Source organism: Sitophilus oryzae, unplaced genomic scaffold, assembly GCF_002938485.1.
Source record: "Sitophilus oryzae breed Bouriz unplaced genomic scaffold, Soryzae_2.0 scaffold_578_pilon_pilon, whole genome shotgun sequence".
NCBI classification, from domain to species: Eukaryota; Metazoa; Arthropoda; class Insecta; order Coleoptera; family Curculionidae; genus Sitophilus; species Sitophilus oryzae.
In genome coordinates, this window is record NW_022147171.1 from 384,776 (window position 1) to 412,446 (window position 27,671).

General features: G+C 31.9%; 1 protein-coding gene and 1 non-coding gene across 3 annotated transcripts in view; both read left to right on the top strand.

Annotated features, from left to right (window-relative positions):
- Positions 1-27,299, top strand: part of LOC115887573 (CCN family member 1) — a 340,204-nt gene extending 312,905 nt beyond the window's left edge. For both annotated transcript variants that reach the window (XM_030907032.1, XM_030907033.1), the window contains exons 8-9: positions 12,799-12,973; positions 26,706-27,299. In XM_030907032.1, coding sequence (XP_030762892.1) covers positions 12,799-12,973; positions 26,706-26,941 — 411 coding nt within the window. In that variant the 3' untranslated portion in view covers positions 26,942-27,299. The remainder of the gene's footprint in view (positions 1-12,798; positions 12,974-26,705) is intronic.
- Positions 13,724-13,795, top strand: Trnac-gca. Its single transcript has one exon. It is a non-coding gene; the product is annotated as a tRNA-Cys (tRNA).
- Positions 27,300-27,671: the final 372 nt, after the last annotated feature.

Consider the following 27,671-nt stretch of genomic DNA (forward strand, 5'->3'; position numbering starts at 1 on the left):
TAGACCGTTGCAAGATTTCCATTCCAGGTTGCGGATGGAATCTTCCAAGTTCTTGAGTTCCGCCTTGAGTTGGTTACCACTTGGAAAGCAGAACGGTTCTGGTCCAGTTAGTGGAGTGTTCGCTCCTTTCCTAGCTAGAACTGTCTCTATTGGTCAATTCGTGTTTTAATCGAATAATTCGCGAATTATCCGATTAAAAAATGGCTAAAGTTTCGTTTAGCAGAAATCAGTTACATAGAATATCGGTTTATAGGATGATTCTATACAAGAAAACTAGCACTACGTAATTTGATTTTTGCCGCGGAAATTCTTTGTTTTTGAGTAAACTCGAATTTTTAATTTTTCTATTATTAACTAAAATTTAAAACTTTACGGTGTTTTTAAAAGTTTTTTTTCATTATAGAATGACGTAAAAACATTTAATTCAACGATGTGAACTAATTTTTATTCAAAAATATATTTTTATTACAATAATTTTCATTGATTTTTCCGGATTTAGAAGCGCAGAAATGTGATAGGAAGATAAAAACTACATATTTTTGTTTGATTAATAATTTTCTATAACTTTTCTATATAACTATTTCCGCGGAAATGTAACATAAGTGCGGTGTAATGGAAAATCTTCAATATTTCGAAGTTTTCCATAGTATTCTCTACTTTTTTGCATAGTTTCGGTTTGGTTTGGTTTGGTTGTTTTTATTGGATTTGGTTGTAGTGGGTTTAGTTGGTTTGGTCTGATTTGGTTGTTTTTTTAGGGTTTGGTTTGGTTTAGTTGTCGTTTTTATGCCTTATTGACAATTTTTTTTAAATTTTCGCATTTATTGACCATAGCGATATTAAGTTGATAAGAATAGATATTATTCATTGATCTGTGTCAAAGGTCGGGAAGAAGATCACTGCATAGTGGTGAAAAAAGGCATTTCGCGGATTTTCATTTTTGTATCGGTGCTTAAAAATAAGTCTACATTATAAAATAATATTAATTTTTTATATATCTCATTTCGTTACTTCTAAACCCTATTCAAAAAAATGGCAACATCGCATTTCCGCGGAAGTTCATTTTCGTATTCGTATTTACAAAGACGTCTAAAATATGGAATAACATTAATTTTTGATGTATGTCATTTCGTTACTTTTAAACCGCATTCAAAAAATGGTGACGTATTTCCGCTGCAAATTTTTTCCAGTAATATACTCCCTGAGGTACTTAAATGACAAAAAATTGTTTTTTTCTTTTTTAACAGATTTCGGCTAAACGAAACTTGACCCTAAAAAATATCCGTAAAGTATATAATTCGAGGTTATTAGTAAATTTCTTTGGATAGTTACACAGAAATAAATTGATAAATTAACGAGAAATATTTTTTGTAGCATTATGTAACAAATGAATTTATTTATTTTTCATTAAATACAAATTCATCAAAGACGTCCTGAAATCAAAAAACTGTAAATAAACTGCAGTAAATAACGGAACAATACCCAATAACATAAAATATAAAATCATTTTTCTCAATTTTTTTAATTGGAATATCATGTATATTTTTTTCTTTTATATATGAGAACTTAAAAAAAATAACAAACATTTTATTTATTTAAAATGTAATTTTAACGACAACACTATTCGCCAAGTGAGTGTTTACTTGTTATGGTTTTTTGAACAATACATTTATTAGATGGCTTACATAATAATTTTAGGTAGCTACCTAATAATTTTTGTCTTGTATTTTACAGTCGATAAAGTATTTTTTTATGTAATACACCGACTTCTAGAATTATAAATTTAAAAAGGTTTTACCAAATATCAAAATTTACTAAAAAGAATTTTATATAATATATTTTGTCGGCTTGATGCTGTAAACAATTTCAGTTTAATGCGCTCCTGGATTATAGACAGTGGAATTAAGCAACGCTCGCAATTACACAATAGAAGAGCTAAAACCTCACTACAAGTCCCTCAGGATATACTACATATATTCACAAACGGCATAATACCCTGTTTTATTTTCCCTCTGGGTTTCTTCCCATTTCTTTTAATAAAACAGAGAATGTCACAGTCTCTAAGGTGTTCTGTTTGATAAAAATGCTTTTTAATTTCAAAGCCTTGCTTTTACCAAAAAACTACTATAAAAATACAATATGTCTCTAAATAACAGAGTTTTTCGTGGTACAGTTGTACAAATATAGGAAGAGACTTGGGGATAGCACCGGTCGCGAGTTATTAAACGGTTTTATTTAGCTCGACCCGTACGTTATTTATTTATTTGTTTGTTTATTTGGGTCAAAATTAGAAATTGAAATTTAAGTACCTTCCTGTTGTCAGATTGATCTGAAATTTGGTACACACCTTTAGTTCCGATGACAATACAATATAGTAATATTAATAACATTGTAAATCTAAGATGGCCGCCGGTACAAAATGGCGGATTTCATATTTTCCACAACCCCTCAATATGGGTATCAAATGAAAGGGTTACACTAGTAGAATACTGTGATTATGACAAAATTTAAAATCCAAGATGGACGTCGTTACAAAATGGCGTATTAGGTGAGGGCATGAGTAGTCGTGTCCAGAACAGTTGTGTCAAAGATTGTGTGACGTTAGAAGGACAGATAAAAAAAAATAGGTGATTAGATGTACCTACGTAGTTAGCGGTAGCTTTACCACCCAAGTTAAGGTAATAGGTTAAAACTTGCGGAGGACTGTATGGCATTAGGGTGGCTAAAAATGTAATGTCGCAAGCGTTTTCCCCTCAAGATTCGGCGCCTCTTGTTGTATATTATAGCCTTGCCCCTCTACTGAACCTCTGGGGGGGTCGACCATTAAAATGTCCATTACTCGTGGGAACAACATGGAAATAATAAATAAAAAAACAAACAAAATAAAAAATCGGTAAAAAAACTTTTAAGTTAAACGGTTTTATCTTATGTGCACTGAAAACTAGAAAATAATAATAACAATTAGGTATTTTGAACTTCTAGTTCAGAAATATTTTAGTACTAGGCAGAATAGCTTTTAGGCATATTAGACTAAAATAAAAACGCGGGGCCCCTCTGAAATCCTACCTATGGCAAAGCATATCTTTATATACTTTGGTAGATCATGAGCTCGGCGTTCGCTGGTGAAGCCGCCACGGCTGGTTATTGATTGTCACAATATCCAGTTACGATTATAGTAAGTTGATGCAATCCACACTTAGTATTGAAGAAAGTATTACAGCAATAGTTAATGGGCCCCACGTTTTTATTTTAGTCTAATATGCCTAAAAGCTATTCTGCCTAGTACTAAAATATTTCTGAACTAGAAGTTCAAAATACCTAATTGTTATTATAATTTTCTAGTTGTCAGTGCACATAAGATAAAACCGTTTAACTTAAAGGTTTTTTTACCGATTTTTTTTTATATTTCTCACGTCTCTAGCTATACTTATTAAGTTGTACAATGGTGTACTATATGTCGTAGTCTCATAGTGTATTCCGTCTTTTCAAGAAGAGCCTAGTCACTTAATGAAAAAAACTAACCTAATAACATAACTAAACTGCTAACCTAACCGACGCTCCATGAAGTGACCTAGCATCTTCTTGAAAAGACGGAGTACACTATGTAAAGTACGTTTGTCCGTTCTGTAACTACGAGGTATCCGCGAGAGGGGAAACGATATTCTCTCGATGTTTTTCGTAAAAAATAAGACGACGCGTCCCATCAATAAAAATTCGACAAATTTGCAAGTAGCCAATAAAATGAGTGGGCGGAGCGATTTCCGGTGACGTACTCGTCAATTCGACGTATAAAATATATTGCTGTTTATTTAAATGTTTTTTGTCCGCATTCCTTTCATAGACACAGATCCAGCAGACGCACTGTAACTACGATACATATATTTAACTAAAAAAATCAATAATAATCTCCCATACGTATAGATAAAGCCTATACATACCTTGGGAGGAACAAGGTACAACTAGCTATAAAGAAATACTTTAATATTATCACCAAATATATCTTAAAATGTGCATGAGACTCAGAAACATAATACATCTCAATAAAAACAATAAACCGTAACCAATTATAGTTACTCAGTCAGATAAAATAAACTCACCTTAGTTAAACTGGTTAAACTTCTCTTACTCGGCACAGCAATGGTACTAAGAACCACCACAAAACTTTAATTAAACATCAGAAACTCTCTGTTATAATTTAATAAACGCGCATTACTTCTTTTCCCGGCGCTTACTATACGGATTCTATGGAACCTTTTTGAAGTAGGCAGGTATGATTCACTAGTTTTTGTTTACGTTCGAGTTCTATCGCTACTCAGTTTTTTTCAAGAGTTTTTTTTATAAAATATGGCCAGTTAAAAGCGGCGGCTCAACTTTCGTTTAGCTGAAATATAAAAAATGACTTTATATAATATGCGTTCTAGAAGGCGTTAGGAGTACAAATATACAAAAATTTTCCTGCGGAAACGCGTCATTTTCATTCTTCGGACTTTAGTATAGCCGTAATGCGGAAATGTGTTAAATGTCATTTTGTGCACTTTGTTTTTCATACATTTTTCAGTTTAGAAGCTTACGGGACCCGGGAGCGAATAGGCGTGCTGGGTGGGGTAAAACATCTTTCGGAGGAATAATTAGATTTATTATTAGAATGGTTAGCATTTTAGACACTTTTAAATGCTTTTTTTGGGTTCAAAAGTGCTTCATCCAAGGATTTTTTTCTTTTAAACTGTTCTATAAACATAAAACTTTCTGCAAAAAAAAATTGCTAAATTCGTGGATATTTATACTTTACAAGACCCGATAATATAGTAAGGAACAAATGAAAAATGAAAATCAAGCATTTCCGCAGGAAATTTTATATTTTCCTGAGTTTGAAAACGCTTCTAAAGGCAAAAATATATTTATTTTTTATATAACTGATTTCAGCTATTCTAAAGTCTATTAAATTTCCTCAGAAAATGGATACAGTTTATTTCCGCAGAAAATGTTTTATTTTCCTCAATTCGTGAATGCTTCTAAAAGGCAAAAATATATTTATTTTTTATATAACTGATTTCAGCTATTCTAAAGTCTAATAAATTTCCTTAGAAAATGAAAAAGCTTATTTCCGCAGGAAAATTTTTGTGTTAATATGTTCAGAAAAAAATTTAAAAATAAAACTCAAAATATATTTTTTTATAGCAGATTTCAGTTATTCTAGAGTGCGAAATTTGGAAATGATGCATTTCCGCATGAAAATTTGTGTTTTCCGTGGTTCACAGTAGCTTTTTAAAGACATTTTTTTTCTAATAACTGATTTCAGCTAAACGAAAGTTGACCCAAAACGGCTTTGTGCATTCTCCACCGGTGCTGCCACCATCGGATAATATCGTAAACAACCGGCGCGCGGCGTATACAAATACACGTATTTAAAGAGCGAGTATACGAAAAATTTATTATTTAATTATTATTCTGAAAGTGTTAGAAAGTACCTACAATTTGTGAAAATTCCAAAAATAAAAATAAAAACTTAAATATTTTCATATTGTTAGAGGGTCTAACTTAAATTATAATTGGGGGGGGGGGGTATTAAAAAATATCTATACCTATGTAGCGGATTCATCTCTCCAAAAAAATCCTTTATGGGTATTTCGCCACTGCACTGCAAGAAAAATATATAAAATGAAATGGTTGAATAATTAATTTTTATTAGAAGTGATAGCCTCTAAAAGAAAAATAAAAGAGGCTTTTTTAATTCAATCTAATAAAAATAAATGTATTGCTCATGCATCTGTAGATGTAAGTAATGTATGGCAATCGCTTCTTTGATTTTAAAGAACATAACGTAAATAAACATAACATACGTAAAATTTAAAAATAATCATACAGAAAGTTTGGGCTTTTTGGTTTTACCTTATTAAATAATTGTTATCAGGTAGTAATTATTGTTAATTTTGAAGTTTAACTTGGATATAAGCTTACTTCGGGTTTTTCTTATTACCGATTCTGAACCGTCCTAGGACTGTGATACGCATGCGCAGAAGGAAATATGGAGAAATTATTTCATTAGCGCATGAGCGGCAGAGTTCTAGGACAGTTCAGAATCGGTAATAATAAGAACCCGAACAAAGCTATAATGTCATTTTAACAGAACTTCAACGATTTCTTGTAGACATATCTGTTTTAAAAAAAGTAAAGTGTTCTCGAATAGTTGAATTTAAATATTTTAAATAGTTTTTTTTTCTTTATTCTTTGTATTTTTTTTGCTTCCGACGACGGAAAGAGATAAACTTTCCGAAACGTTAAGCATTTTTTTCTTTGTTAGGCAAATTTGTATTACTGTAAACATAAATTCTGACAAGCAGTGTCCGTTTAGGTTTAACACAGAAGTGTTTACAAAAAATAACTATTTTATTTTGTAGATTTTTCTTGCAGTGCAGTGGCGAAATTGAATGTTATTGCACCAACAACCACGTAATTTTACGTGTGAATGAAATGCGTGAAATACAGAGCGAAAACTACTAATTCCAGCCGTATTGAGCGCTAAGGTCGCAATTTTTAAAATCAACTGAAATGCACCAAGCCTTTTTTTTTAAAGTAAAATTTTTAAAAAATATTAGCCTCCTGAATTTTTTCGCAGATATTACAATATGCATATTTTCCTGCTGCATATCATTTTTCTTAAATCTGAGGATTTTAAATAAAGAAAAATCAGTCAGAAAAAAACTGTTTAGTGGAATTTCCCTTTTTCTATATAAAAAAACATTTTTTATAAAGAAACAGGGAAATTTAAATATCTAAAAATAACTTTTTCATTTTCCTCCATACTTTTATACAATATTTTGCCATTGATTGGCGAGTTAGATAGGAAATGTGATTATATTTAGATAAATCAGTATTTGCAAAATTATAGCTTTTCCAGATCTGTCACAAACTCCAATCTATTATAGTTTTAATAGAAACTGTCGCAATTCATATTAATTATTTGTGTCCATATGCACGCTGAATGTGGATAACTGATCATACATACATGCCTCATTTTTGTTTTAACAGTGAAGTTTCCAATACACAGGGCGGTCCGAAGTCCGAACTGTATTCCGGAAACTTCGCCAGCATATTCTGGCACGATTCTTTGTTTTTCTTTTATTCTCAACGCGTTATAAGGGTGTAGAGATGTCGCGAGGCAAAAACTAATTTTCGTTGATACAATAGTTCGGATTATTAAAGATTTTGCAGAAAATGGGGGTAAGTTTGACATACATTCACCGGCACGTAAAACGAACATCTTAAAATTTGGATGTACTTTAAATTTAATACCGGGTGAGTCTCAAAAGTGGCTCACCCCTATAACTTTTATATTTTTTCAGTCAAAAAAACGAGATTTGGTAAATTAGTATATGACATAAATTAGGATTGATTGACGTATTCAATTGTTTTCGGTCACTTCCTGTTTCTCCGGAAATTACTACAACTTTTGATTTTTAAATGGCACCCTTGGTATTTTTTTACTTTATTCGATAGAAAATAACACTCTGAATAGAATGACATATAATATGTCAACTTTTGACATTTCGCATATTGTTTATCTGTAATTATAACTTGCGGTTCGTAACGAAAATTTGACTCGAAATACCTAGTGTGTGGTATCAAATTATTCGTAAAATTATGCTTTTTCGAAATACGCCAATGAGCCATCCTCGTTCCATTTGAAAAAATTGAGATATAATTAAAAATACGATTTGTGCATTTTCTAACTGTTCAGGACAAGACACTAAAAACATTAGACGATCAAATCTATTTTTCCAAGGCTCCTTGATTAAGAATTAGTATTTTTAACATAGCCATGGCACCCTAGATTGAATTTTAAAATACGATTTTTTATTAAGCGAGAATGTCAAAAGTTGACATATGATATGTCATTCTATTCAGAATGTCATTTTCTATCGAATAAAGTAAAAAAATACCGACGGTGCCATTTGAAAATCAAAAACTGGAGTCATTTCCGGTGAAACAGGAAGTGACCAAAAACAATTGAATACGTCAATCAATCCTAATTTATGTCATATACTAACATACCAAATCTCATTTTTGTCTCTGAAAAAATAAAAAAGTTATAGGGGGTGAGCCACTTTTGAGACGCACCCGGTATATTATCTTTTAGCGGGCCGATTTTCATAAGTTTTTTTAAGCGATTTGTAGCTACATTATTTGACTTTTTAGTATCTCTTTCTAAATTAAAAATGAAAGTTTCCATCTGCCAAATTATGCGAGGGAAAACAAAATGATAATAAAAAATGTCTATACCTATGTGGCGGATTCATCTTTCCAAAAAAATCCTGTATGGGTATTTCGCCACTGCACAGCAAGAAAATCTACAAAATAAAATAATTATTTTTTTGTAAACACTTCTGCGTTAAACCTAAACGGGCGCTGCTTGTCAGAAGTTATGTTTACGGTAATTCAAATTTGCCTAACAAAGCAAAAAAAATGCTTAAGGTTTCGGAAAGTTATCTCTTTCCGTCGTCAGAAGCAAAAAAATACAAAGAATAAAGAAAAAAACTATTTAAAATATTTAAAGTCAACTATTCGAGAACATTTTACTTTTTTAAAACAGATTGGTCTACAAGAAACCGTTGACGTTCTGTTAAAATGACATTTTTTTAACTTGATATTTAAACTTCAAAATTAACAATTACTACCTGATAAAAATTACTTAGGTAAAACCAAAAAGCCCCAAACTTTCTGTATGATTATTTTTAAATTATACGTATGTTATGTTTCTTTATCTTGTTGTATCTATTGTTCTTTAAAATCAAAGAAGCGATTGCCAAACATTACTAACATCTACAGATGCATGAGCAATACATTTATTTTTATTAGATTGAATTAAAAAAGCCTCTTTTCTTTTTCTTTTAGAGGCTATCGCTTCTTTCATTATAATTTTGGCGTTATTGAAATTTATTCTGTGCCCTGTGTCCCAAGAATGCTGACAAATCTTAGATTTGTGAAAATCTCCCTTCTTAAATAATCTTTATGTTCTTTAATTCTAACATTTAAGGGTCTAGATGTTTCACCAATGTAAAATTTATCGCATTCACAGGGTATTTGGTATATTACATTTTTTGTTTGTTGTTCTGTATTGATTGGTTTAGTATGTGATAAAATTGATCTAATAGGCCAGTCAATCTGGAGGTTGAGGTGGAAAAAATTAGTAACCAACCGATCTCAACGGGAATGTGTAGATAATGATGTCCTATTTAACCCCTCAAAAGTCCCATTCGGTCTCAGTGGGTGAAGTTTGAAAAAAACCGCGGCCATCTTGGATTTTTTCGTTTTTTTCAAATATCTCCGTTTGCATAACTTTTTTCGAGAAATCTGAAGATATGTTTTTTGTAGAGAATTAAATTTAGAATATTTCTTTCAATAATTTTTTCCCTACAATAAATAGAAACAGAGATAGAGCATTTTTTTACTATACGTTTTATAAATTTTCCAGTTTTTTAAACCAATGAGCTATAATTTTTGCTTTAAGATTATAACGTTAATATAGATAAAACAAGTATAAATTTATGCATTAAAACAATTAAAAATAACGTTTAAATATTATTTATTAAATAAAATTATTGTTAAAAAAATTATTATTAAATTAAAGTTTTAAATAAAATCTGCTATGACGTCATCCTGAGCGTCATTTTCGTCCTCAACTAAAATACAAAAGATTGTGCAACTGATTCCGTAGCACTGACCAGACTTTGAAAAACATTTAAGACACAGTTTTCTACAAGAGCAATTTTTAGAGCACTGACTCTCTTTGCAATTACAAAAAAATAATTTCAGAAAGTTAGGAAGCGCCACATCTTCTGTTGATTGATTAGATGTCAAATTGCCTTTTTGATCTTTCTGCCATCCATATTGTTGCGGACCCGTGCCGTGTGAACTCAGCCTTAGGCCTGGCCACTCGCCTATGACTCATACGCCCAGCGATGCCGACGTTCTAGAACGAATAAGAATTGACTAGACAAATCTGGATTGTCTGTTTCTCTCCTATATAAGCAGACGCCGGGGCCTAAGGAGGACAGAGGTAAATAACCGATCGACGCGTACAGTTACAATCGCCGCGCTAATTCAAAATAAATTTCTGTTAGATAAATAATTAGATAAATTGTAAATAAGTTATAAATAAGTCTTTTAATCGTTATTGTTTTGTTAATTAGTGTTAAATAAATTGTGTTTAAATAAATTGTGACTTTCTATCCACACGGACCCGACGAAAAACGTAACAATATTGTAAAGGATTTAGATCATATTATAGAGGATTTAGATAGGTAACAAGTTAGCTTGTTGCCAATCTATTCTTGAATCTAAAAAATACAACAACATTTCCTATAATAGATATATCTTTACAGTTGCCTGAAAGTATAGGCTGAGTCAGGACATACTTTCAGGTAACTGTGTCCTGAGTAAATGTAGTTTTGCAAAGTTCTCAGTTGGAGACAAATTAGCTAAATTAAAGATAGTTTTAAGGGCTTGTCTTGATGTAATCCTATTGTATAGAGTGTATCTCAGATGGTTAATATGTTGAATATAGCTTGGGCAGTGTGTTTAGCTTTAAAAGATAATTTAATCTTGACTAATTAAAATATCTTTTAAAGCTATATCACTGCCCAAGCTATATTAAACATATTATCCATCTGAGATACACTCTGTAGGTACCCGGTCGGTGGTGTAGAGGTAGAGCTCTCGTCTACCAATTTAAAGGTTGTGGGTTCGAATCCTACAGCCGGTAGTTCATCAGTCAACTATTTTTAATAAAATAAAAATAGTTTGGGTACCTAGGTCGACTCAACCTTAAATTAGTATTTGGGATTCATAATCCTGAGGTAATAATAGGCGGTTACAGCGTAGTGCTAGCCACATTACCTTCCTTGTATACCGAACGGCTCTAGCATGGCAAGCTGTACCTTACTACTCCCAAGGCGTTAAACGCTAAATACGGGATCTATTATTATATTATTAGATATACTCTATACAATAGGATTACATCAAGACAGGCCCTTAAGACTGCCTTTAATTTAGCTAATTTGCCTCCAACTGAGAACTCTGCAAAACTCCATTTACTCAGGACATACTTTCAGGTCACCGTAATAATATCTATTATATGAAATATTATAAGTTGTATTTTTTAGATTTAAGAATGGGAATTGTAATAAGTTAGATCCTTTACAATATGGATAGAAGAAAGATCAAAAAGGCAATCTAACACCTATTCGATCAGCAGACGATGTGGCCTAACCTAACCTAACTAAAATATTTTTTTTTACAATTGCAAAGAGAGTCGATGCTCTAAAAATTCTTGTAAAAAACTGGGTCTTAAATGTTCTTCAAAGTGTGGTCAGTGCTACGAAATCAGTTGCACAAACTTTTGTATTTTAGTTGAGGACGAAAATGACGCTCAGAATGACGCCATGCAGATTTTATTTAATAACTTTAATAATATTTTTTTTTAAATAATTTTACTTAATAAATAATATTTAAACGTTATTTTTAATTGTTTTAATGCTTAAATTTATATTTGGTTTATCTATATTAACACTATACTGTTAACGCAAAAATTATAGCTGATTGGTTTAAAAAAAACTGGAAAATTTATAAAACGTATAGTAAAAAATTGCTCTATCTCAATTACTATTTATTTTAGAAAGAAACTGATTGAAGGTAAAATATTGTAAATTATAAAAGTTCTCTACAAAAAACATGTCATTAGTTTTTTCGAAAAAAGTTATGCAAACGGAGATATTTGAAAAAAACGAAAAAATCCAAGATGGCGGCTGTTTTTTTCAAACTTCCCCACTGGGACCGAATGGGACTTTTGAGGGGTTAAATAGGATATCATTATCTACACATTCCCGTTGAGATCGGTTGGTTACTAATTTTTTCCACCTTTACATATAAAACTCGGCTACGTTTACTAGCCTATAAGTGTATTTTGTGTTTTTTGCAGTGCAGTGGCGAAATACCCATACAGGAATTTTTTGGAAAAATGATAATATTTTGGTGAAAGTTTGAAACACCCTGTGGAATATGTTAACAGAGCAAGAAATTTAAAAATTATATTATCATCTAGTTACATCTTTTCTCGATCACCAATTTTAGCATTGATTTTGTGTTCTCATCAACACACTTATAAAATAGTGTTTATTGTTTTTGTAATGTCACTGTAATTGAAAAGTCATATTATTATTATTGTTTATTGACGTTTACTCTGTTTGAGGGGGTTTTAAGTTCTGAAGTATCGCTATTGCTGCTTTAATTGATCATGGTAGAGATCAATTTTTGGACTTAAAAACCGTATCTGCTAGAGTAACTGCCGAATAGACAATACTAATATTATTTTTCGATGACACTGACATTTTATCAATCATAAACACGATTTTATAGGACTGCTGACTAGGACAAAAAATACGAAAAATTTAATTAATGTCTTCTTCAAAAGCGAATATCTCCAAAAAAATAAAGCTATTGCGATGCACCAAAAAACAAACAATAGAGACAAGATACACCTAAATGATAAAATGATTTTTAAATTCCTTGAATTGTTCCTGTCTATTTTTTTAACTAGCATGTAAATTGTATTTTATGTCATTTTTTGAATGGCAACTGCCAAAATCTTCCCTGACCATATCACTCTTCTTTTAATACAGCGTTCACATGTTTTCAAATTTTTTATTTAGTTTTTAATAATAAAAAATATTCTATTATTATTAAACCCTTATCTATATCTATGTCAATCTTAAGAGATATTTTAAAAGGTTCTTTATATTTCAGAAGGGACATGAATGTAAGGCAACGCACCGTCTTAGCGAAGCTGTGTTTCTAAGATTCGGGCCTTGTAGAAGTAGGAAACGGTTCAGACCCAAATACTGCGGATTGTGTCCGATACCCGGTATGATGTGTGAACCCAACCTCAGTACAACTGTCAAAGTGGATTTTATTTGTGAAGGTAATTACAGTATTACAGAGTTTAATTTATTATATTTATATTATTAGAAGCATAATTTCTTGAGACATAAATTTAGTTTCACAGGTCACAGATTTTCAGATCTCTTATGAAATGAGGTTTGTCATACTAATATTTTTGATCTATACTTGCTACATATGTAGTACTCATGCTAAAAGTACTTCATTTAGTTAAGTAGGTAATATTCATTATTTTGTAATATTAAGTTCATTATTGGTGTAGGCAGATATTTTTTTGAATTTTTTTTAGTTCTAAATAATTAACAAAGTTAATAAAAAATAAAAATGAATATTAATAAAAATCTATTAATTACTTGACAAAGCTGGAGAATATTAAAATAAACTAAGAATTAAAATATTAAAGCATTTCAAAGCAAATCAATAGAAATATATAAAACAAAATATAATATTATAAAATAAATTTATTTTGAAACATTCAGTATTCAGAGAAGCACACCAATCAAACTTTTAATTATGCACTTAATTTAGGTATACCTATAACACAATTAAACACAAAATTTCTTACTACATTATTCAAATAAAATGCAATATCTTTGCATATTTAATTTAAATGAAATATACTACGTAGTTAAACGAACATGTTTACTTATTACTTATTTAAAATAAAGGTTTATAATGATGACTATGTATTATTATATCAATGATGAAATTTAGATTTGTTGCCAACTGAAACATAAGTTGCTATAGTGTATTTTAAAATTTCGCTTTACGCGGGGGTATAGCTCAGTGGTAGAGCATTCGACTGCAGATCGAGAGGTCCCCGGTTCAAACCCGGGTGCCCCCTCAATTTTTTTATAATTTTATTTACCTATTTATTGTTAGAAATCTTATCCGATGTTACTCCTCACTTCACGCAGCAGTGCACAATGACTTTAAAACTATACCGGGTGCGTCCCAAAAGCAGCTCACCTTTATTTTTACTTTATCAGATAAAAAAACGAGATTTGGTATGTTAGTATGTGATATAAATCTGAATTGATTGACGTGTTCAATTGTTTTCGGACACTTCCTGTTTCACCGGAAATTACTGCAACTATTGATTTTTAAATGGTCCCCTGGGTATTTTTTTATTTTATTCGATAGAAAATGACACTCTGAATACAATGACATATGATATGTCAACTATTGACATTTTCGCATATGGTTTATTTGAAATTGTAACAAACGACAATTTGACTCAAAATATCAAGTGTGTGGTACCAAATTTTTCGTAAAACAAATCTTTTTCTAAATATGCTAATGACCCACCCCCATTCTATTGGAAAAAAATGAGATATGATATACGATTAGCATATCATATTGGAATTTAAAATACAATTTTTCTTTAAACAAAAATGTCAAAAGTTGACATATATGTAAAGTAAAAAAAATACGGAAGGTGCCATTTAAAAATCAAAAGCTGTATTTATTTCCGGTAAAAACAGGGAATGAACAAAAACCACTGAATATATCAATGAATCCTAATTTATGTCATATACTAACATACCAAATATCGTTACTTTTTCTGAAAAAATAAAGATGTTATAGGGGTGAGCCACTTTTGAGACGCACCCGGTGTACAGTATGTCCCCGTATAGTCTTTACAAAAGAAAAAAAAATTTTATTATTGATATTTTGAGAAAAATTCATTCTTCATAAAAATTTTGCTTGTTCCCAAATGGTTGATCCCATTTATACTTTTCCAAATTTCCATACCGTTTAGAGAAAATTAAAAAAAAATCATGAAAATAGGGTTGAAGTCCTGAAACTCAAAACGCGTTTCTATGGTAATATAACGCTATTTTAACATTTTAAAAAATAAAGCCTTCTTTAACATTTTAAAACAACAAAAAATTGACGTTGTTTAAAATCCTGTCAATAACAATCATAGACTAATGTCACGTACTAGAGATAGATTGGACACTGATATAAAACAAATGGGTCCGTCATTTAAAGCCACCTGGTGATCCGGAAGAAACTAATGGAGAGTTTTGGCATAACATAATTTTAGCGTTCCGTTACTTATTAACGCTAATTAAAACGGTAACGTTATTCAAGCGCAAAATTGTTCCTTGTAAAATATAAAATAATAAATATAGACTTTTTTACAGCCATTTTATGTTTTATTAGATCATTGAAGTGTAACATAATTAAAACAAAATTAAAATTATGAATACGTACATTTTAAACACCAACTATAGATCACATAGCGCTTATTTTTGTTTTGATTTAGCAACTAAATTATAATATAGTAAAATATTATAGACTACTAATTAACTGTTACTAAAAATACTATATATTACCAACTATGTACTTACTTATTTATGATTAAACTCTTTTTTTTATTTGGTTCATAAATTTATCATTTCTAAAATGTCAAAATGACTTTAATAAAAAAAAGTTTAGCAGCTAACACGAAAATGATGATCGACTGTAAATATCAGAATGCACAAACTAATAAAATCACAAATCACTGAAATCACTGAACTTTCCGACAAATCAGGAATATTTGAATTAATAATTATTTAAATAATGATTTAAAAATAACTTGACGGATCACCAACATTTTGTCAACTAGACAAATCTAGACCACAGACAGTAGTTAACATAGAGACTGTCATGTCATCTTCATATATAAATCAGAAATCTGTACTTTAATGTCTTTTGCGCCGTCTGGCGATGCGGAAGAAACTAAATTTGTAGTTCTATAAAATTACCATTGAGTGTCTAGGGCATGATAACAATCTCCATTCTCCAGATTACCATAGAATCGCGTTTTATTTTTTAGGACTTTATATTTTCGTTTTTGTTTAATTTTCTCTAAAACGGTATGAAAATTTGGAAAAGTATAAACGGGATTAATCCATTGAGAACAAGCAAAAATTTTTATGAAGAATGAATTTTTTGCAAAATATCAATAATAAAAAAGTTTTCCCTTTTGTAAAGACAATCCGGGGACATACTGTATAGTCAAACTAAATAATCAAATATCCTTAAAGAGAAATCATTAATCAATCAGTGTCCGAATTATCCTCATTCCATTTGGATATTTATCCAATCATTTCTTTAATGACAAACCTAACCTCAAACCTGCGCTAGTCACATTCTCGATTGTTGACATTTACTTTTCAGTTAACGTGTTGTCGACGCCAAACTCGAAAAAACTCTACAGAGCATTCAAATGTTTGTATAGATACCTTGTCCGATGCCTAACTTCCACGTTTTCCGATTGTTCCATTGTCACTCGGTTAGATTTCTGGCACACATTGCTTTTGTGACACCTTCCTTCCTAGTCTTCTTAGGTCTTCCACGTTTTTTTCGATGATCCATTGTATAATTTGTTTTGGAAGTCGGGGGTGATCCATCCTCTGGACATGGACGTACCACATAAGTTGTTGGCCCTCGATGTCGGTTGCCAAAGATTCCCTATTTGTCAGTTGCCAAAATGCCTCTATTCCTATCGTCTGTCGGATTTCTTTGTTTCGGACTCTATCTCTTCGGGAAATTCCTAAGGTTCTTCTATAGACATCCATTTCTACAGCTTCCAGTTTTTTTCTGTTGGCTTCCGTTATTCGCCAAGTCTCGGCACCATAGAGTAGACTGCTCTTTACCAGGGTCTCGTATATATTGATCTTCCGTTTTTTCCCTATTTCATCACTCCAAAATACTCCATTCAGACAACCGATTGTTCTTCTAGCTTGTGATGTTCTTGATATTCTCTTCTTAACTTGTTTTTTAAATTCTTTGTCATCTTTAGCTGTTGTATCAAATATCACTCCTAGATAGGTGTAGTTATTGCAGGCTTCTATCTCTTCATTTTCTAGATGTACGCTAGATAATTCTGCATCAATAGGTAGATATTTAGGTTTCCCTGTGTTTATTTCGAAACCCCATCGTTGATATTCCTCTTGTAGTTTTTTTGTCATGTACTCTAAATCATATTTATCGTTGGCCATAAGAACTTGATCATCTGCGAACTGCAGGGTATATAGACAGGTATCTCCCAGATTAATGCCCATTCCATTACATTTTCTCTTCCATTGTCTCAAGATCTTTGCTACATATATTTTCAATAATGCGGGAGAAACACACCATCCTTGTCGTAGACCTTTATTGCTAAAGAATTTTTCAGATAAGTTTTTCAGAGCTCTAATTAAGGTGTAATTAATGTTGGTGTCCTGTAGTACCTTGAATAGTCTGCAAATGTTTGAACCCTTTCTTAAGCAAATTGAAAAGGTAAAGAATCTTAACGCGTAGTTTCCGCAATATTTATTGAAAACTACAGTTATTTTTTCCTTGCTTAACATTATCATACTAACATATTCACATTTTTATTTTCTAAAAATATTAAAAGACCTCGTTTATAGCACGACGCATTTAAATCCATTTCTGCGACAATTCGAATCGTATTAAGCGACCTTTAACGGGTTTTCCAGTCCGCTTTTTTCCCGTCATTTCCGCTTTATATCGCCTGTTCTCCGCGCATTTACCATATTCCGGAAAATATTCGTCGCGGGACAGCCCATTTTCTAAATAAATAGTTTTCCGATTGACGGCCGCCATTACGGACAACCGTTCTGATTTATTGGCGTTGATTTGGCGTTGCGAAAATACGCTGGTCCGGCTTCAGAAATTTTAATTCTCGATGAAACAGCATAAAAACTATGTTATAGATAAATAAATAAATAACGCTTTATTGTGCAAAAAGCCAAGATAGTTTCATCGACAAAGCATTTACAAAACAAACAAAAGCACAAAAAATATACAAATAATTAAAAATATACAATACAAATCGTACAATTCAAAAAAAATAAGTCATTAAAATTAGAAATAGAACATACATGAACATTGCAGAACACAAAAAAAGACGTATCAATAAAATTTTACAATAGGAAAATTGTAAATGAATATTATTTTAAGAGTTATAAAATATTAAATACTCGACTTTTGACCAATGTGTGAGATTAACAAAATTTTAAAATTTAAAATTGTTGATCATTAAACATCAACAAAAAAGTCGTTTACCGCATATAGGGCTCTCTCCAGTAAGTATGATTTCAGAGCTTTGCGAAATGCGGGAAAGAATGAAAGCGACTTGATATTCAAAGGCAGATGATTGTACATTTTTTGGCATTGTACAGTATTGAACCTTTGACTAGTTCTAAGCTCGGGGTTGGCAGATAAAGATCGTTCTCCGCATTCCTAAGTGGATAGTTGTGAGATGGCCTTTCCGGAATAGAGAATATGTGCTTGCGGATTAAGCAAACTGATTCAAAAACGAATAAAGAAGGAGGAGTCAGTATTTTGAAATTTTTAAAGAAATTCTGCCAGTGAGTTCTACTGTTCAGTCCCAATAAATATCGAACTGCTCTCTTTTGAAGTTTGAAAATATGATGAAATTTTGTTGCGCATGTACCCCAGAATGGAAGGGCATAACGAAGACGTGACTCAAAAAGGGCCTCAAACGAGACGTGACTCAAAAGAGACGTGAAGGCCTCAAAAAGAGACGTGACTCAAAAAAGACTATTCTAGAGGTTGATAAGTTAAATTTCTTAGAAACCGATCTTAGCGCAAAACAGGCAGCGCTTAGTTTCTTAGATGAAGCTTCGATGTGCAAGTCCCATTTTAACGAGTTGTCTACAACAAGTCCTAAGAATTTTGTCCTAGAATATATAGAAGGTATACGAGTATAATACGAAATAGAAAATATCAATTATTGCACCTGTTGATCGAACGCAAGATTGAAGGCCGGAGAGTAATTGGAAGGAAAAAAATGGTTTGGCTTAGGAATATCAGACAGTGAACTGGGCTACACGATCTAGTGTCATTAATACATTCTGTCAATAACAGAGAATCAATGGAAAATGTTATCGCAACATTTATTAATGGATTTACATTAGAAGAAGAAAGGAAATACCACCGCACAAAAATTATCGCATCGTCAATGTTTCCAAGTATTTTTGGCAACGCGCTTTTTAAACATATTCTTTTCAGTTTGATATATTTCGGACTTTTGAAATTACATAAACCATAAATAAAAGTTTTCTTTTTAAATCAATATGTCTTCGGTATACTGGCATACGTCTATCTGAACTGAACAAACAAAATCTAGACTCGTCTGTAAAGAGAATATTAGACCATTCTTCTAAATCCCATTCCACATGGTCTCTAGCAAACTGTAAGCGGCTCACTCGATGTTCTCTGGTAAGACGGGGGCCACTGGCTGGTACCATTGCACGTATATTATGCTCTCTAAGTCGATTACGTACGGTTTGTACGCAAATCTGAATATTTCGAGCAGCTAAAAGTTCATTTCGGAGCATTCGAGCAGTGCAGTGTCTTGTTCTTAGGGCCGACAGTCGTAGAAAACGATCATCTAGAGCTGTTGTGACTCTGCGACGACCTTGTCCCTCCCTTCTAGAGTACTGTCCCGTCTCCCTATACCTTTGAACAACTCTTAAAATGGTACTCTGTTGAACACCAATTACATCTGCCACGTATCTTTGACATCGCCCGTCTTCAATTAGCGCCATTACTCTGACAGCTTCTTCATCTGTCAAATGACGTGTTAAACGTTGGGGAGCAGCCATTATACACACCTCTAACACACAACTTAATGCCAAAGCAGAAAACACAGAAACAAACAGCATATTGTAAATCAGAATAATTTGTTATCTTTTTTTTATAGCATTTTTTCTAGCAAAAGGAAAAAAGAACCTAATAAAAGAAAAAAGGACACATTTCTTTAACTCGAAATTATCAGTTAAAGAATGATTATTCGGGAAGTACATAAAAAATTTAAAAAATACGTTTTACATAGTTACAATATTTAGAAACAATGGTGCTGCGATAATTTTTGTGCGGTATATATAAAACATCATATAAAACATAATTTAAGTCAACCAAGCTGATATAAGTACAACGTTTGGTTTAAGTTTGGTCAACAGTTTCTTTCATCGCGTCAATCTAGATTTGTTTTAAAATAAACATTGATAATTACAGGTAACTGAAGGTTGAGTTTATCGCCAGGTTAGTGTCTTGTTCTATGTAACTGTCGATGATCAGCGATGACAAGATTGATATTAAAGAGTATACAAAAGATAGCACAGATACAGTTAGTCTCAAAGTTAGTCTGCCAGTCGAGTCTTAGTGATAGTCATCAAAGAAGCATGATACCTACCCTAAAGAAAAAGTACATTTTATATTCTTCTGAATACTCTAAAAAACTTGGAATTTACCTATTTTGTCTATTTATTCCCAAGCAGCATTTGGACGTCGGGACAACGTTGTGTCACGCGACCAAACGTCGGGGCGCAACGTCAGCACAACCTCGTGCCAACCCTAGTCTGCACTAGTTTGGAGAATAATTTTTGGGTCGAAACGACGTTGGATACCGACGTTGGCTAGAAGCCTAATTTAGTACAAACTGCAACGTTGTTTAAAATCTAATTCACAGAAATACAAAACTAATATGGCGTCTAAGTCGCGTTTTATCCTAAATTGGGATAATTTTAGTAAAAATATTACTTTTATGATTTAGTTAGAGACATATGTCAGATGGCAGTGAAGGAAAACAAAACAAAAGTATTTAAGTGTGGAGGATTTTGAAGATCATAATTATTGAAACACTTTAACCGACTCTGTAACTCGTTACCCAAGGCAAAAAAGTTAAACGCAAACAACTTTATTGATAAATGTATTGTTTCTACTTTGAAAAATACTAATGGGCTTTAAAATTAAAGAAGTTTTAAAAATTTTCTTGAATTTTTTTTTTAGTAAAATGAGAATAATTTATCCGCAGTCGAAAAAATTGTTTCCGCGTGTTTTTTCGGGTCAAATATTTCAAGTTAATGTATTCAAAAAGCAGGAATTGCTATTTTAGGAACGAAACATTTTCTTATTTAACAACATGGCAGCTTTCATTTTGTTGTTTTGGAGATTAAGATGGAGTAGTTCGAGTAGTCGCATACTGGACTAATAAAGTCGCAGTTCGGCCGTAACAGGTAGTATACTAGTCGCAAGATTGCCTAATTTAGTCATCCTAGAGTCTAGCTTGTGCCGCTCTCTAAAATCTAAATAAACGAGGGAGTGGATAAACTATCGGTAATATATGTCGATGTATTTTTAAATTTAGTTTTATATGTACCTTTCTTATGTCCCATTTTAATTAAGTTTTTTTTATAAAAACAAAAACAGCACTGAACTGTCTGACTGAACGGAACAATGAAGTGAAAATTTAAGATTTAAGGTTATGGTTCAATACACTTGCAAAAAGGTAGTGACTCGACGTCCTGCCAACGTAAGAATAAGGAAATCTAAACAACGTTGGAAGTAGTAAAACAGACGACGTTTGCATAACGTTGGAATAGGTCCTGAAACTGACGTCGGAAAACTCTATATTGTCCAACGTTGTAACTACGTTGTCCAAATCACCTAAAGATCACTTAAGCAAAAAAGGTTACAAGACAACGTTTATTCGACGTCGCAGAAGCTTCCTACTTTGCTGTAGTACTAGTCCAACGTCAGCACAACGTTATAAAAACGTTTAAATTTATTTTAATACCCAAGGTAGGGAGCTAACTATTTTTTGTAACTAATCCAACGTTGTGATTAGTAAACATGTGGTCGCAAGTCATGAAAATGCTACTTGGGTTGTTATTTAATGCATAAATACATAATATTTATACAAAAACTTCGGTCGCGACAGTATTATTATTACTAAATTTCATACAAAGCTAGACAAAAGAGAAAATAGTATACTCTATAGTCCTGTCCTGAACGATGCATGATGCACGATGCAGTACCGGTTCACTAGCTGTGCGTGGCAATTTTCTCCTCGTTTTGATTAATGGGATTCCGATTAATTTCCAGACAATAGTGCCGACTAGTAACAATTACCGACAAAATTAGCGAAATGCTCTCCACTGAATTATTAATTAAAACATGTCCCGGTTCTACCGCATACGACGTTCCAAATCAATCTCCATGAATAATATATCCGTACGAAGTTGTAATGTAATTCTCTAAACCTATTGGGTAATAAAAACTGCTCATACTCTAATATAATCAATAATGGTAATTGATTTTTAAATAAGACATTCTCTAAAATACATTTTTATACAGTATCTCTACGGATCGTCATTACAGGAGAAAAAACTTACTTTTTATTAACTTTATGAGAAAAAAAGCATTCCCTCTAAAGGTTTTTCCTCATTCGAAAATGGTTAATCCTATTTATACTTTTCTAAATTTTCATACAGTATTACTCGTAGAGAAAAAGGAAAAAAAAACACACAGGCTGTATTCCGTTGCAAAAACAGGTGAACCAGACCTGTAAAGTCCGGTAAGAGCGGTTCCTGAAAAACATCCGTTAGATACGGAACGGTTTGGTAAAATACTGGATATGTCAAATGTTGTCGTTTTCTAAATTTCAATACCTTTATTATACAACTTATTTTTTACTCATTTTTAATATATTATGTTTTCAATGTATGATGTTTTTGATGTACCTATTCTCTGATTTTATGCTTGATTCTTCTTTTCAATGGAGTTCAGTAGTGAAAAGTATTTTATTAATCAACTGTTAAACTTCGTCAAACAGCTCAAATGGTGAGGATGTGCAGGTCCGTGGCCACATAGGAAATTGATCGATATTAAAATAAATCAATAATAAATAAATAAATCTAATCAATATTTATATTTTCATAGTTTACAAAACATTCATAATAAAATTGTCTTGTCTCACTTCTCGTGATTTCGTTCAGTGTTTCTAACTTTAAGAAACAATGGCCGCATGATAAGTTTCTAACCAGACCTGTAAAGTCCGGTAAGAGCGGTTCCTGAAAAACATCCGTTAGATACGGAACGGTTTGGTAAAATACTGGATATGTCAAATGTTGTCGTTTTCTAAATTTCAATACCTTTATTATACAACTTATTTTTTACTCATTTTTAATATATTATGTTTTCAATGTATGATGTTTTTGATGTACCTATTCTCTGATTTTATGCTTGATTCTTCTTTTCAATGGAGTTGAGTATTGAAAAGTATTTTATTAATCAACTGTTAAACTCGTCAAACAGCTCAAATGGTGAGGATGTGCAGGTCCGTGGCCACATAGGAAATTGATCGATATTAAAATAAATCAATAATAAATAAATAAATCTAATCAATATTTATATTTTCATAGTTTACAAAACATTCATAATAAAATTGTCTTGTCTCACTTCTCGTGATTTCGTTCAGTGTTTCTAACTTTAAGAAACAATGGCCGCATGATAAGTTTCTAACCAGACCTGTAAAGTCCGGTAAGAGCGGTTCCTGAAAAACATCCGTTAGATACGGAACGGTTTGGTAAAATACTGGATATGTCAAATGTTGTCGTTTTCTAAATTTCAATACCTTTATTACACAACTTATTTTTTACGCATTTTTAATATATTATGTTTTCAATGTATGATGTTTTTGATGTACCTATTCTCTGATTTTATGCTTGATTCTTCTTTTCAATGGAGTTCAGTATTGAAAAGTATTTTATTAATGAACTGTTAAACTCGTCAAATAGCTCAAATGGTGAGGATGTGCAGGTCCGTGGCCACATAGGAAATTGATCGATATTAAAATAAATCAATAATAAATAAATAAATCTAATCAATATTTATATTTTCATAGTTTACAAAACATTCATAATAAAATTGTCTTGTCTCACTTCTCGTGATTTCGTTCAGTGTTTCTAACTTTAAGAAACAATGGCCGCATGATAAGTTTCTAACCAGACCTGTAAAGTCCGGTAAGAGCGGTTCCTGAAAAACATCCGTTAGATACGGAACGGTTTGGTAAAATACTGGATATGTCAAATGTTGTCGTTTTCTAAATTTCAATACCTTTATTATAGAACTTATTTTTTACGCATTTTTAATATATTATGTTTTCAATGTATGATGTTTTTGATGTACCTATTCTCTGATTTTATGCTTGATTCTTCTTTTCAATGGAGTTCAGTATTGAAAAGTATTTATTAATGAACTGTTAAACTCGTCAAACAGCTCAAATGGTGAGGATGTGCAGGTCCGTGGCCACATAGGAAATTGATCGATATTAAAATAAATCAATAATAAATAAATAAATCTAATCAATATTTATATTTTCATAGTTTACAAAACATTCATAATAAAATTGTCTTGTCTCACTTCTCGTGATTTCGTTCAGTGTTTCTAACTTTAAGAAAGAATGGCCGCATGATAAGTTTGAATGGTCCTAAAAAGTCACTCTATTTAGTTAATGAAATTTCTTTACCTTTACTACGTACCTCCATTGCTTCTACGAAATAATAACACAAATTTTATAAATTAAATGAGAATAACAGGTAAAACGTTATATTTATACAGGGTTTAATAAATAGACAAAAAACAACTTTTAAAAATATGTAAAGTCGAAGCCTATAATGATGTAACACCAAACAGTGGTCTAAGTAAGTAATGACGGAAAGCAGGGGTCCGGAGTATCCAGTGGTATTTTACAAAAAATACCATTTTATTTTTTAGATTTCTGTTTCAGTTCGCGAAATATCCATTCCTTTTTTTCCTGAAATGCCCCCGCCACTGGGATATACAAGGTGGTCCAAACTGTATTCCTAAAACTAAGTAAAATAAGTAAAATTCGTATAAAATGTATGTCCTAAAATGCTTAGTTTCGGAGATACAGGGTGTAGAAGTTTCATTTTTATTTCGATTTTTTCCAAATAATTTATGAAGTAATGTCAATATTTGGATGAAAATTGGTGTGTGGGAGTTTTTTGACATGAGAAATTTGATTTTGATGTCAGTATGACTCCTACTTGTAGAGGGCGCCACCTACATATTTTTTAACTGGTTTGAAGAGTAATATAAAAAGTATAACTTTTCTTCCGTACCAATATAAAACTAATGAGTAAAATAATATACGTTTACAACGTTTTTTATGTAAAAAAGGTCTCTTGGGAAAAATCGCTAAGAGTAATGGTTCTGGAAATATTATTTGGAATTAAAATTATCAATACCTATCATCTTTGACATAAATTAAACATGTTGACTAAATAATTATTAGACTGAAATCAAAAATTTCAAATGTTTTACTGCCAAAAGTTCAACAGAAACTGTTTTACTATCATTTTTTCTAAGAAAAATTTATGATTAACTTAAAAAAATAAAAAGTTTTCAAATTTATCATTTCAGTCAAATAACTGTCTACTCGACATGTTTATTTTTTGTCAATAATGACATATATTAACTAGTTCCATTCCATAGATAAATGCAACAAGTTTAGATTGGAAAGCCCGTAAAAATTTTGGATCGCGAAATTATTTTGGGTCGCGACCGTTATACGCGATCTGGCGCTGCTATAGCGGTCGCTAAGAACAACGGCAAACAAAAACAGAAATAATTTTCTCTTGTCAAAGTCAGAATCTTCAAAAATCATAATAATCTTTCAAAATCTAAACCGCTCTCATTAAAGAAATTCCGAAAAATGTTTATAGCGTTCATTTTCAAAGTAATTATTGCTATCTTGTGAGTTTAATTCAAGTTTTATTTACTCCAACCGGTGATAATTGTGAAAAAGTGGCATTAAAAACTTAAAAAGCTGTGCTGTGAACTGTGAACTGCAAAAATCATCGTGGATCGTGGCATAACGTCGGTTTCCAATGTTTCATAGGTATTTCATACATGCGTCCTTATATAAAATAAAGTTTCTTGTATGCAACACACTGTCCTTTATTTATAAAATTAAACGAAAATAATAATAAATTTGAATAAACAATATTTGGCGATATAATTCCGGAAAAAGCCGAACCGCTCCGAAATTTTTAAAAGTTTTGGGTCGCGACCGTTGCAAGAATAGCGCCAAATAGTGTTTACATTGTCCTTATGGGCACTTTCCAATCTAAACTTGTTTCATTTATCTATGTTCCATTCTAAATATCTTGAGAACGGTTGCTCGTAGCGATTTTTATGAAGAGACATTTTTTACGTAAAAAATCACGGAAATGTATATTTTTCACTCAGTAGTTTTATACAGGTACAGACGAAAAGTTATTAATGTTCAAAACAGTTAAAACACATGTAGGTGGCGCCCCCTACAAATAGGAGTCATATTGATTTCAAAATCAAATTTCTCTCAAAAACTCCTAGACATCAATTTTCATCCAAATATTGACGTTACTTCAGAAATTATTTGGAAAAATCGAAATAAAAATGAAACTTCTACACCCTGTATCTCTGAAACTAAGCATTTTAAGACATACATTTATACGAACTTTTTTTATCTATTTTTATCTGCGGAGTATGCTGCCGAAGTTTCCTGAATACAGTTCGGACAACCTTGTATATTATAGTCCTTGCCCATCGATAAGTTTTAGTCTCATGTATTCCAAGACTATATCTTGTGCTACAACAGCCTGCGTATTATAAGTATCATCATCTACTGGTAATACTATACTAGTACATTTCCGCTCCCATATTCCCAATTGTCTAATTTAAAATTTGACAATATTCTTTTTAAAAATACAAAATTTTCAACATTTTATTCAATATTTCAGATTTTTTTATCCAGAAAAAAAATTATAGACGTGTTTCTGAGATCGAAATATACCACCTCTAAAAATATTTGCACTTATTTAAGACACACCCTGTATACACAATATTTCAAAATACTAATTCCCTTTAAAAATTACTTTCAGGTCCTGGATCATCAGAGAACCCAACCGATCTCCTTCCAGAATACCTGGAACCAGCATCAGACTTCTGGGCGGACGAATTCCCACCCAAGTACGACTCAGACGATTCCCGACTCATCACAGTCCTCGTCCAGTGGGTACTGAAGTGCCGATGTACACCGGAAACACCCGAAGTCACGACACAAAGCACGACCAGTAGCGTCCCTAAGATAATTTTACACAGGGTGCACAGGACTTAAATTGGACGATGAAGTCCAGTGAAGTCAGTCGGGTTGTGATTCGTTCAATATGCGTAAAAATTGTACATATATATTTGTAATGTAAAAGGTTTTTTGGCATATCACTTATCGGGAGAGTCGTTCCGAGGTAATAATATTAGTAATACCAAGAAGGGGGTCCACTATCACCAAGAACACGTGTTTTTAATGTAAGTAATTTTTTCAATATCAGATTTTAGGTGATGTTCTTAGATTGTATAGTATGTATAGGGTGTAATAATACAATCTGCCTCTATTAAGTTAAACTATTCTGTAAAGCAGAGACTGCTGGTAGAATTATCATTTTACACAGACCGGAAAAGTCTAGGGATATTACAATTTTATCCAGCCATCGTCAGTAATTTTATTATTTGCATTTCTTTTATAATAAAATTAAAATAAACTAATAGTTTACAGGACGCATTGGAAATAAAAATGCGAAATTTACCGAATTTTTCAAATTTACCTTGATTTTTATTGAACTCAAAAAAATACACACATATTTTTTTATTCTAAACTGTGAATTAAAAAAAAGATAAAACCATTTTTACTTAATAAAGGGTATGGCCTCCTCTACTGTTCATTACAGCCCTACATCGTCTCTCCATGCTCCTGATCAGGTTGTCGATCTCTTCTTGAGGTACAGCCTGCCACGCTGCATTCACGGCCCGAACCAGATCCCTACGAGTTTCACGAGGCATACCCATTCTCA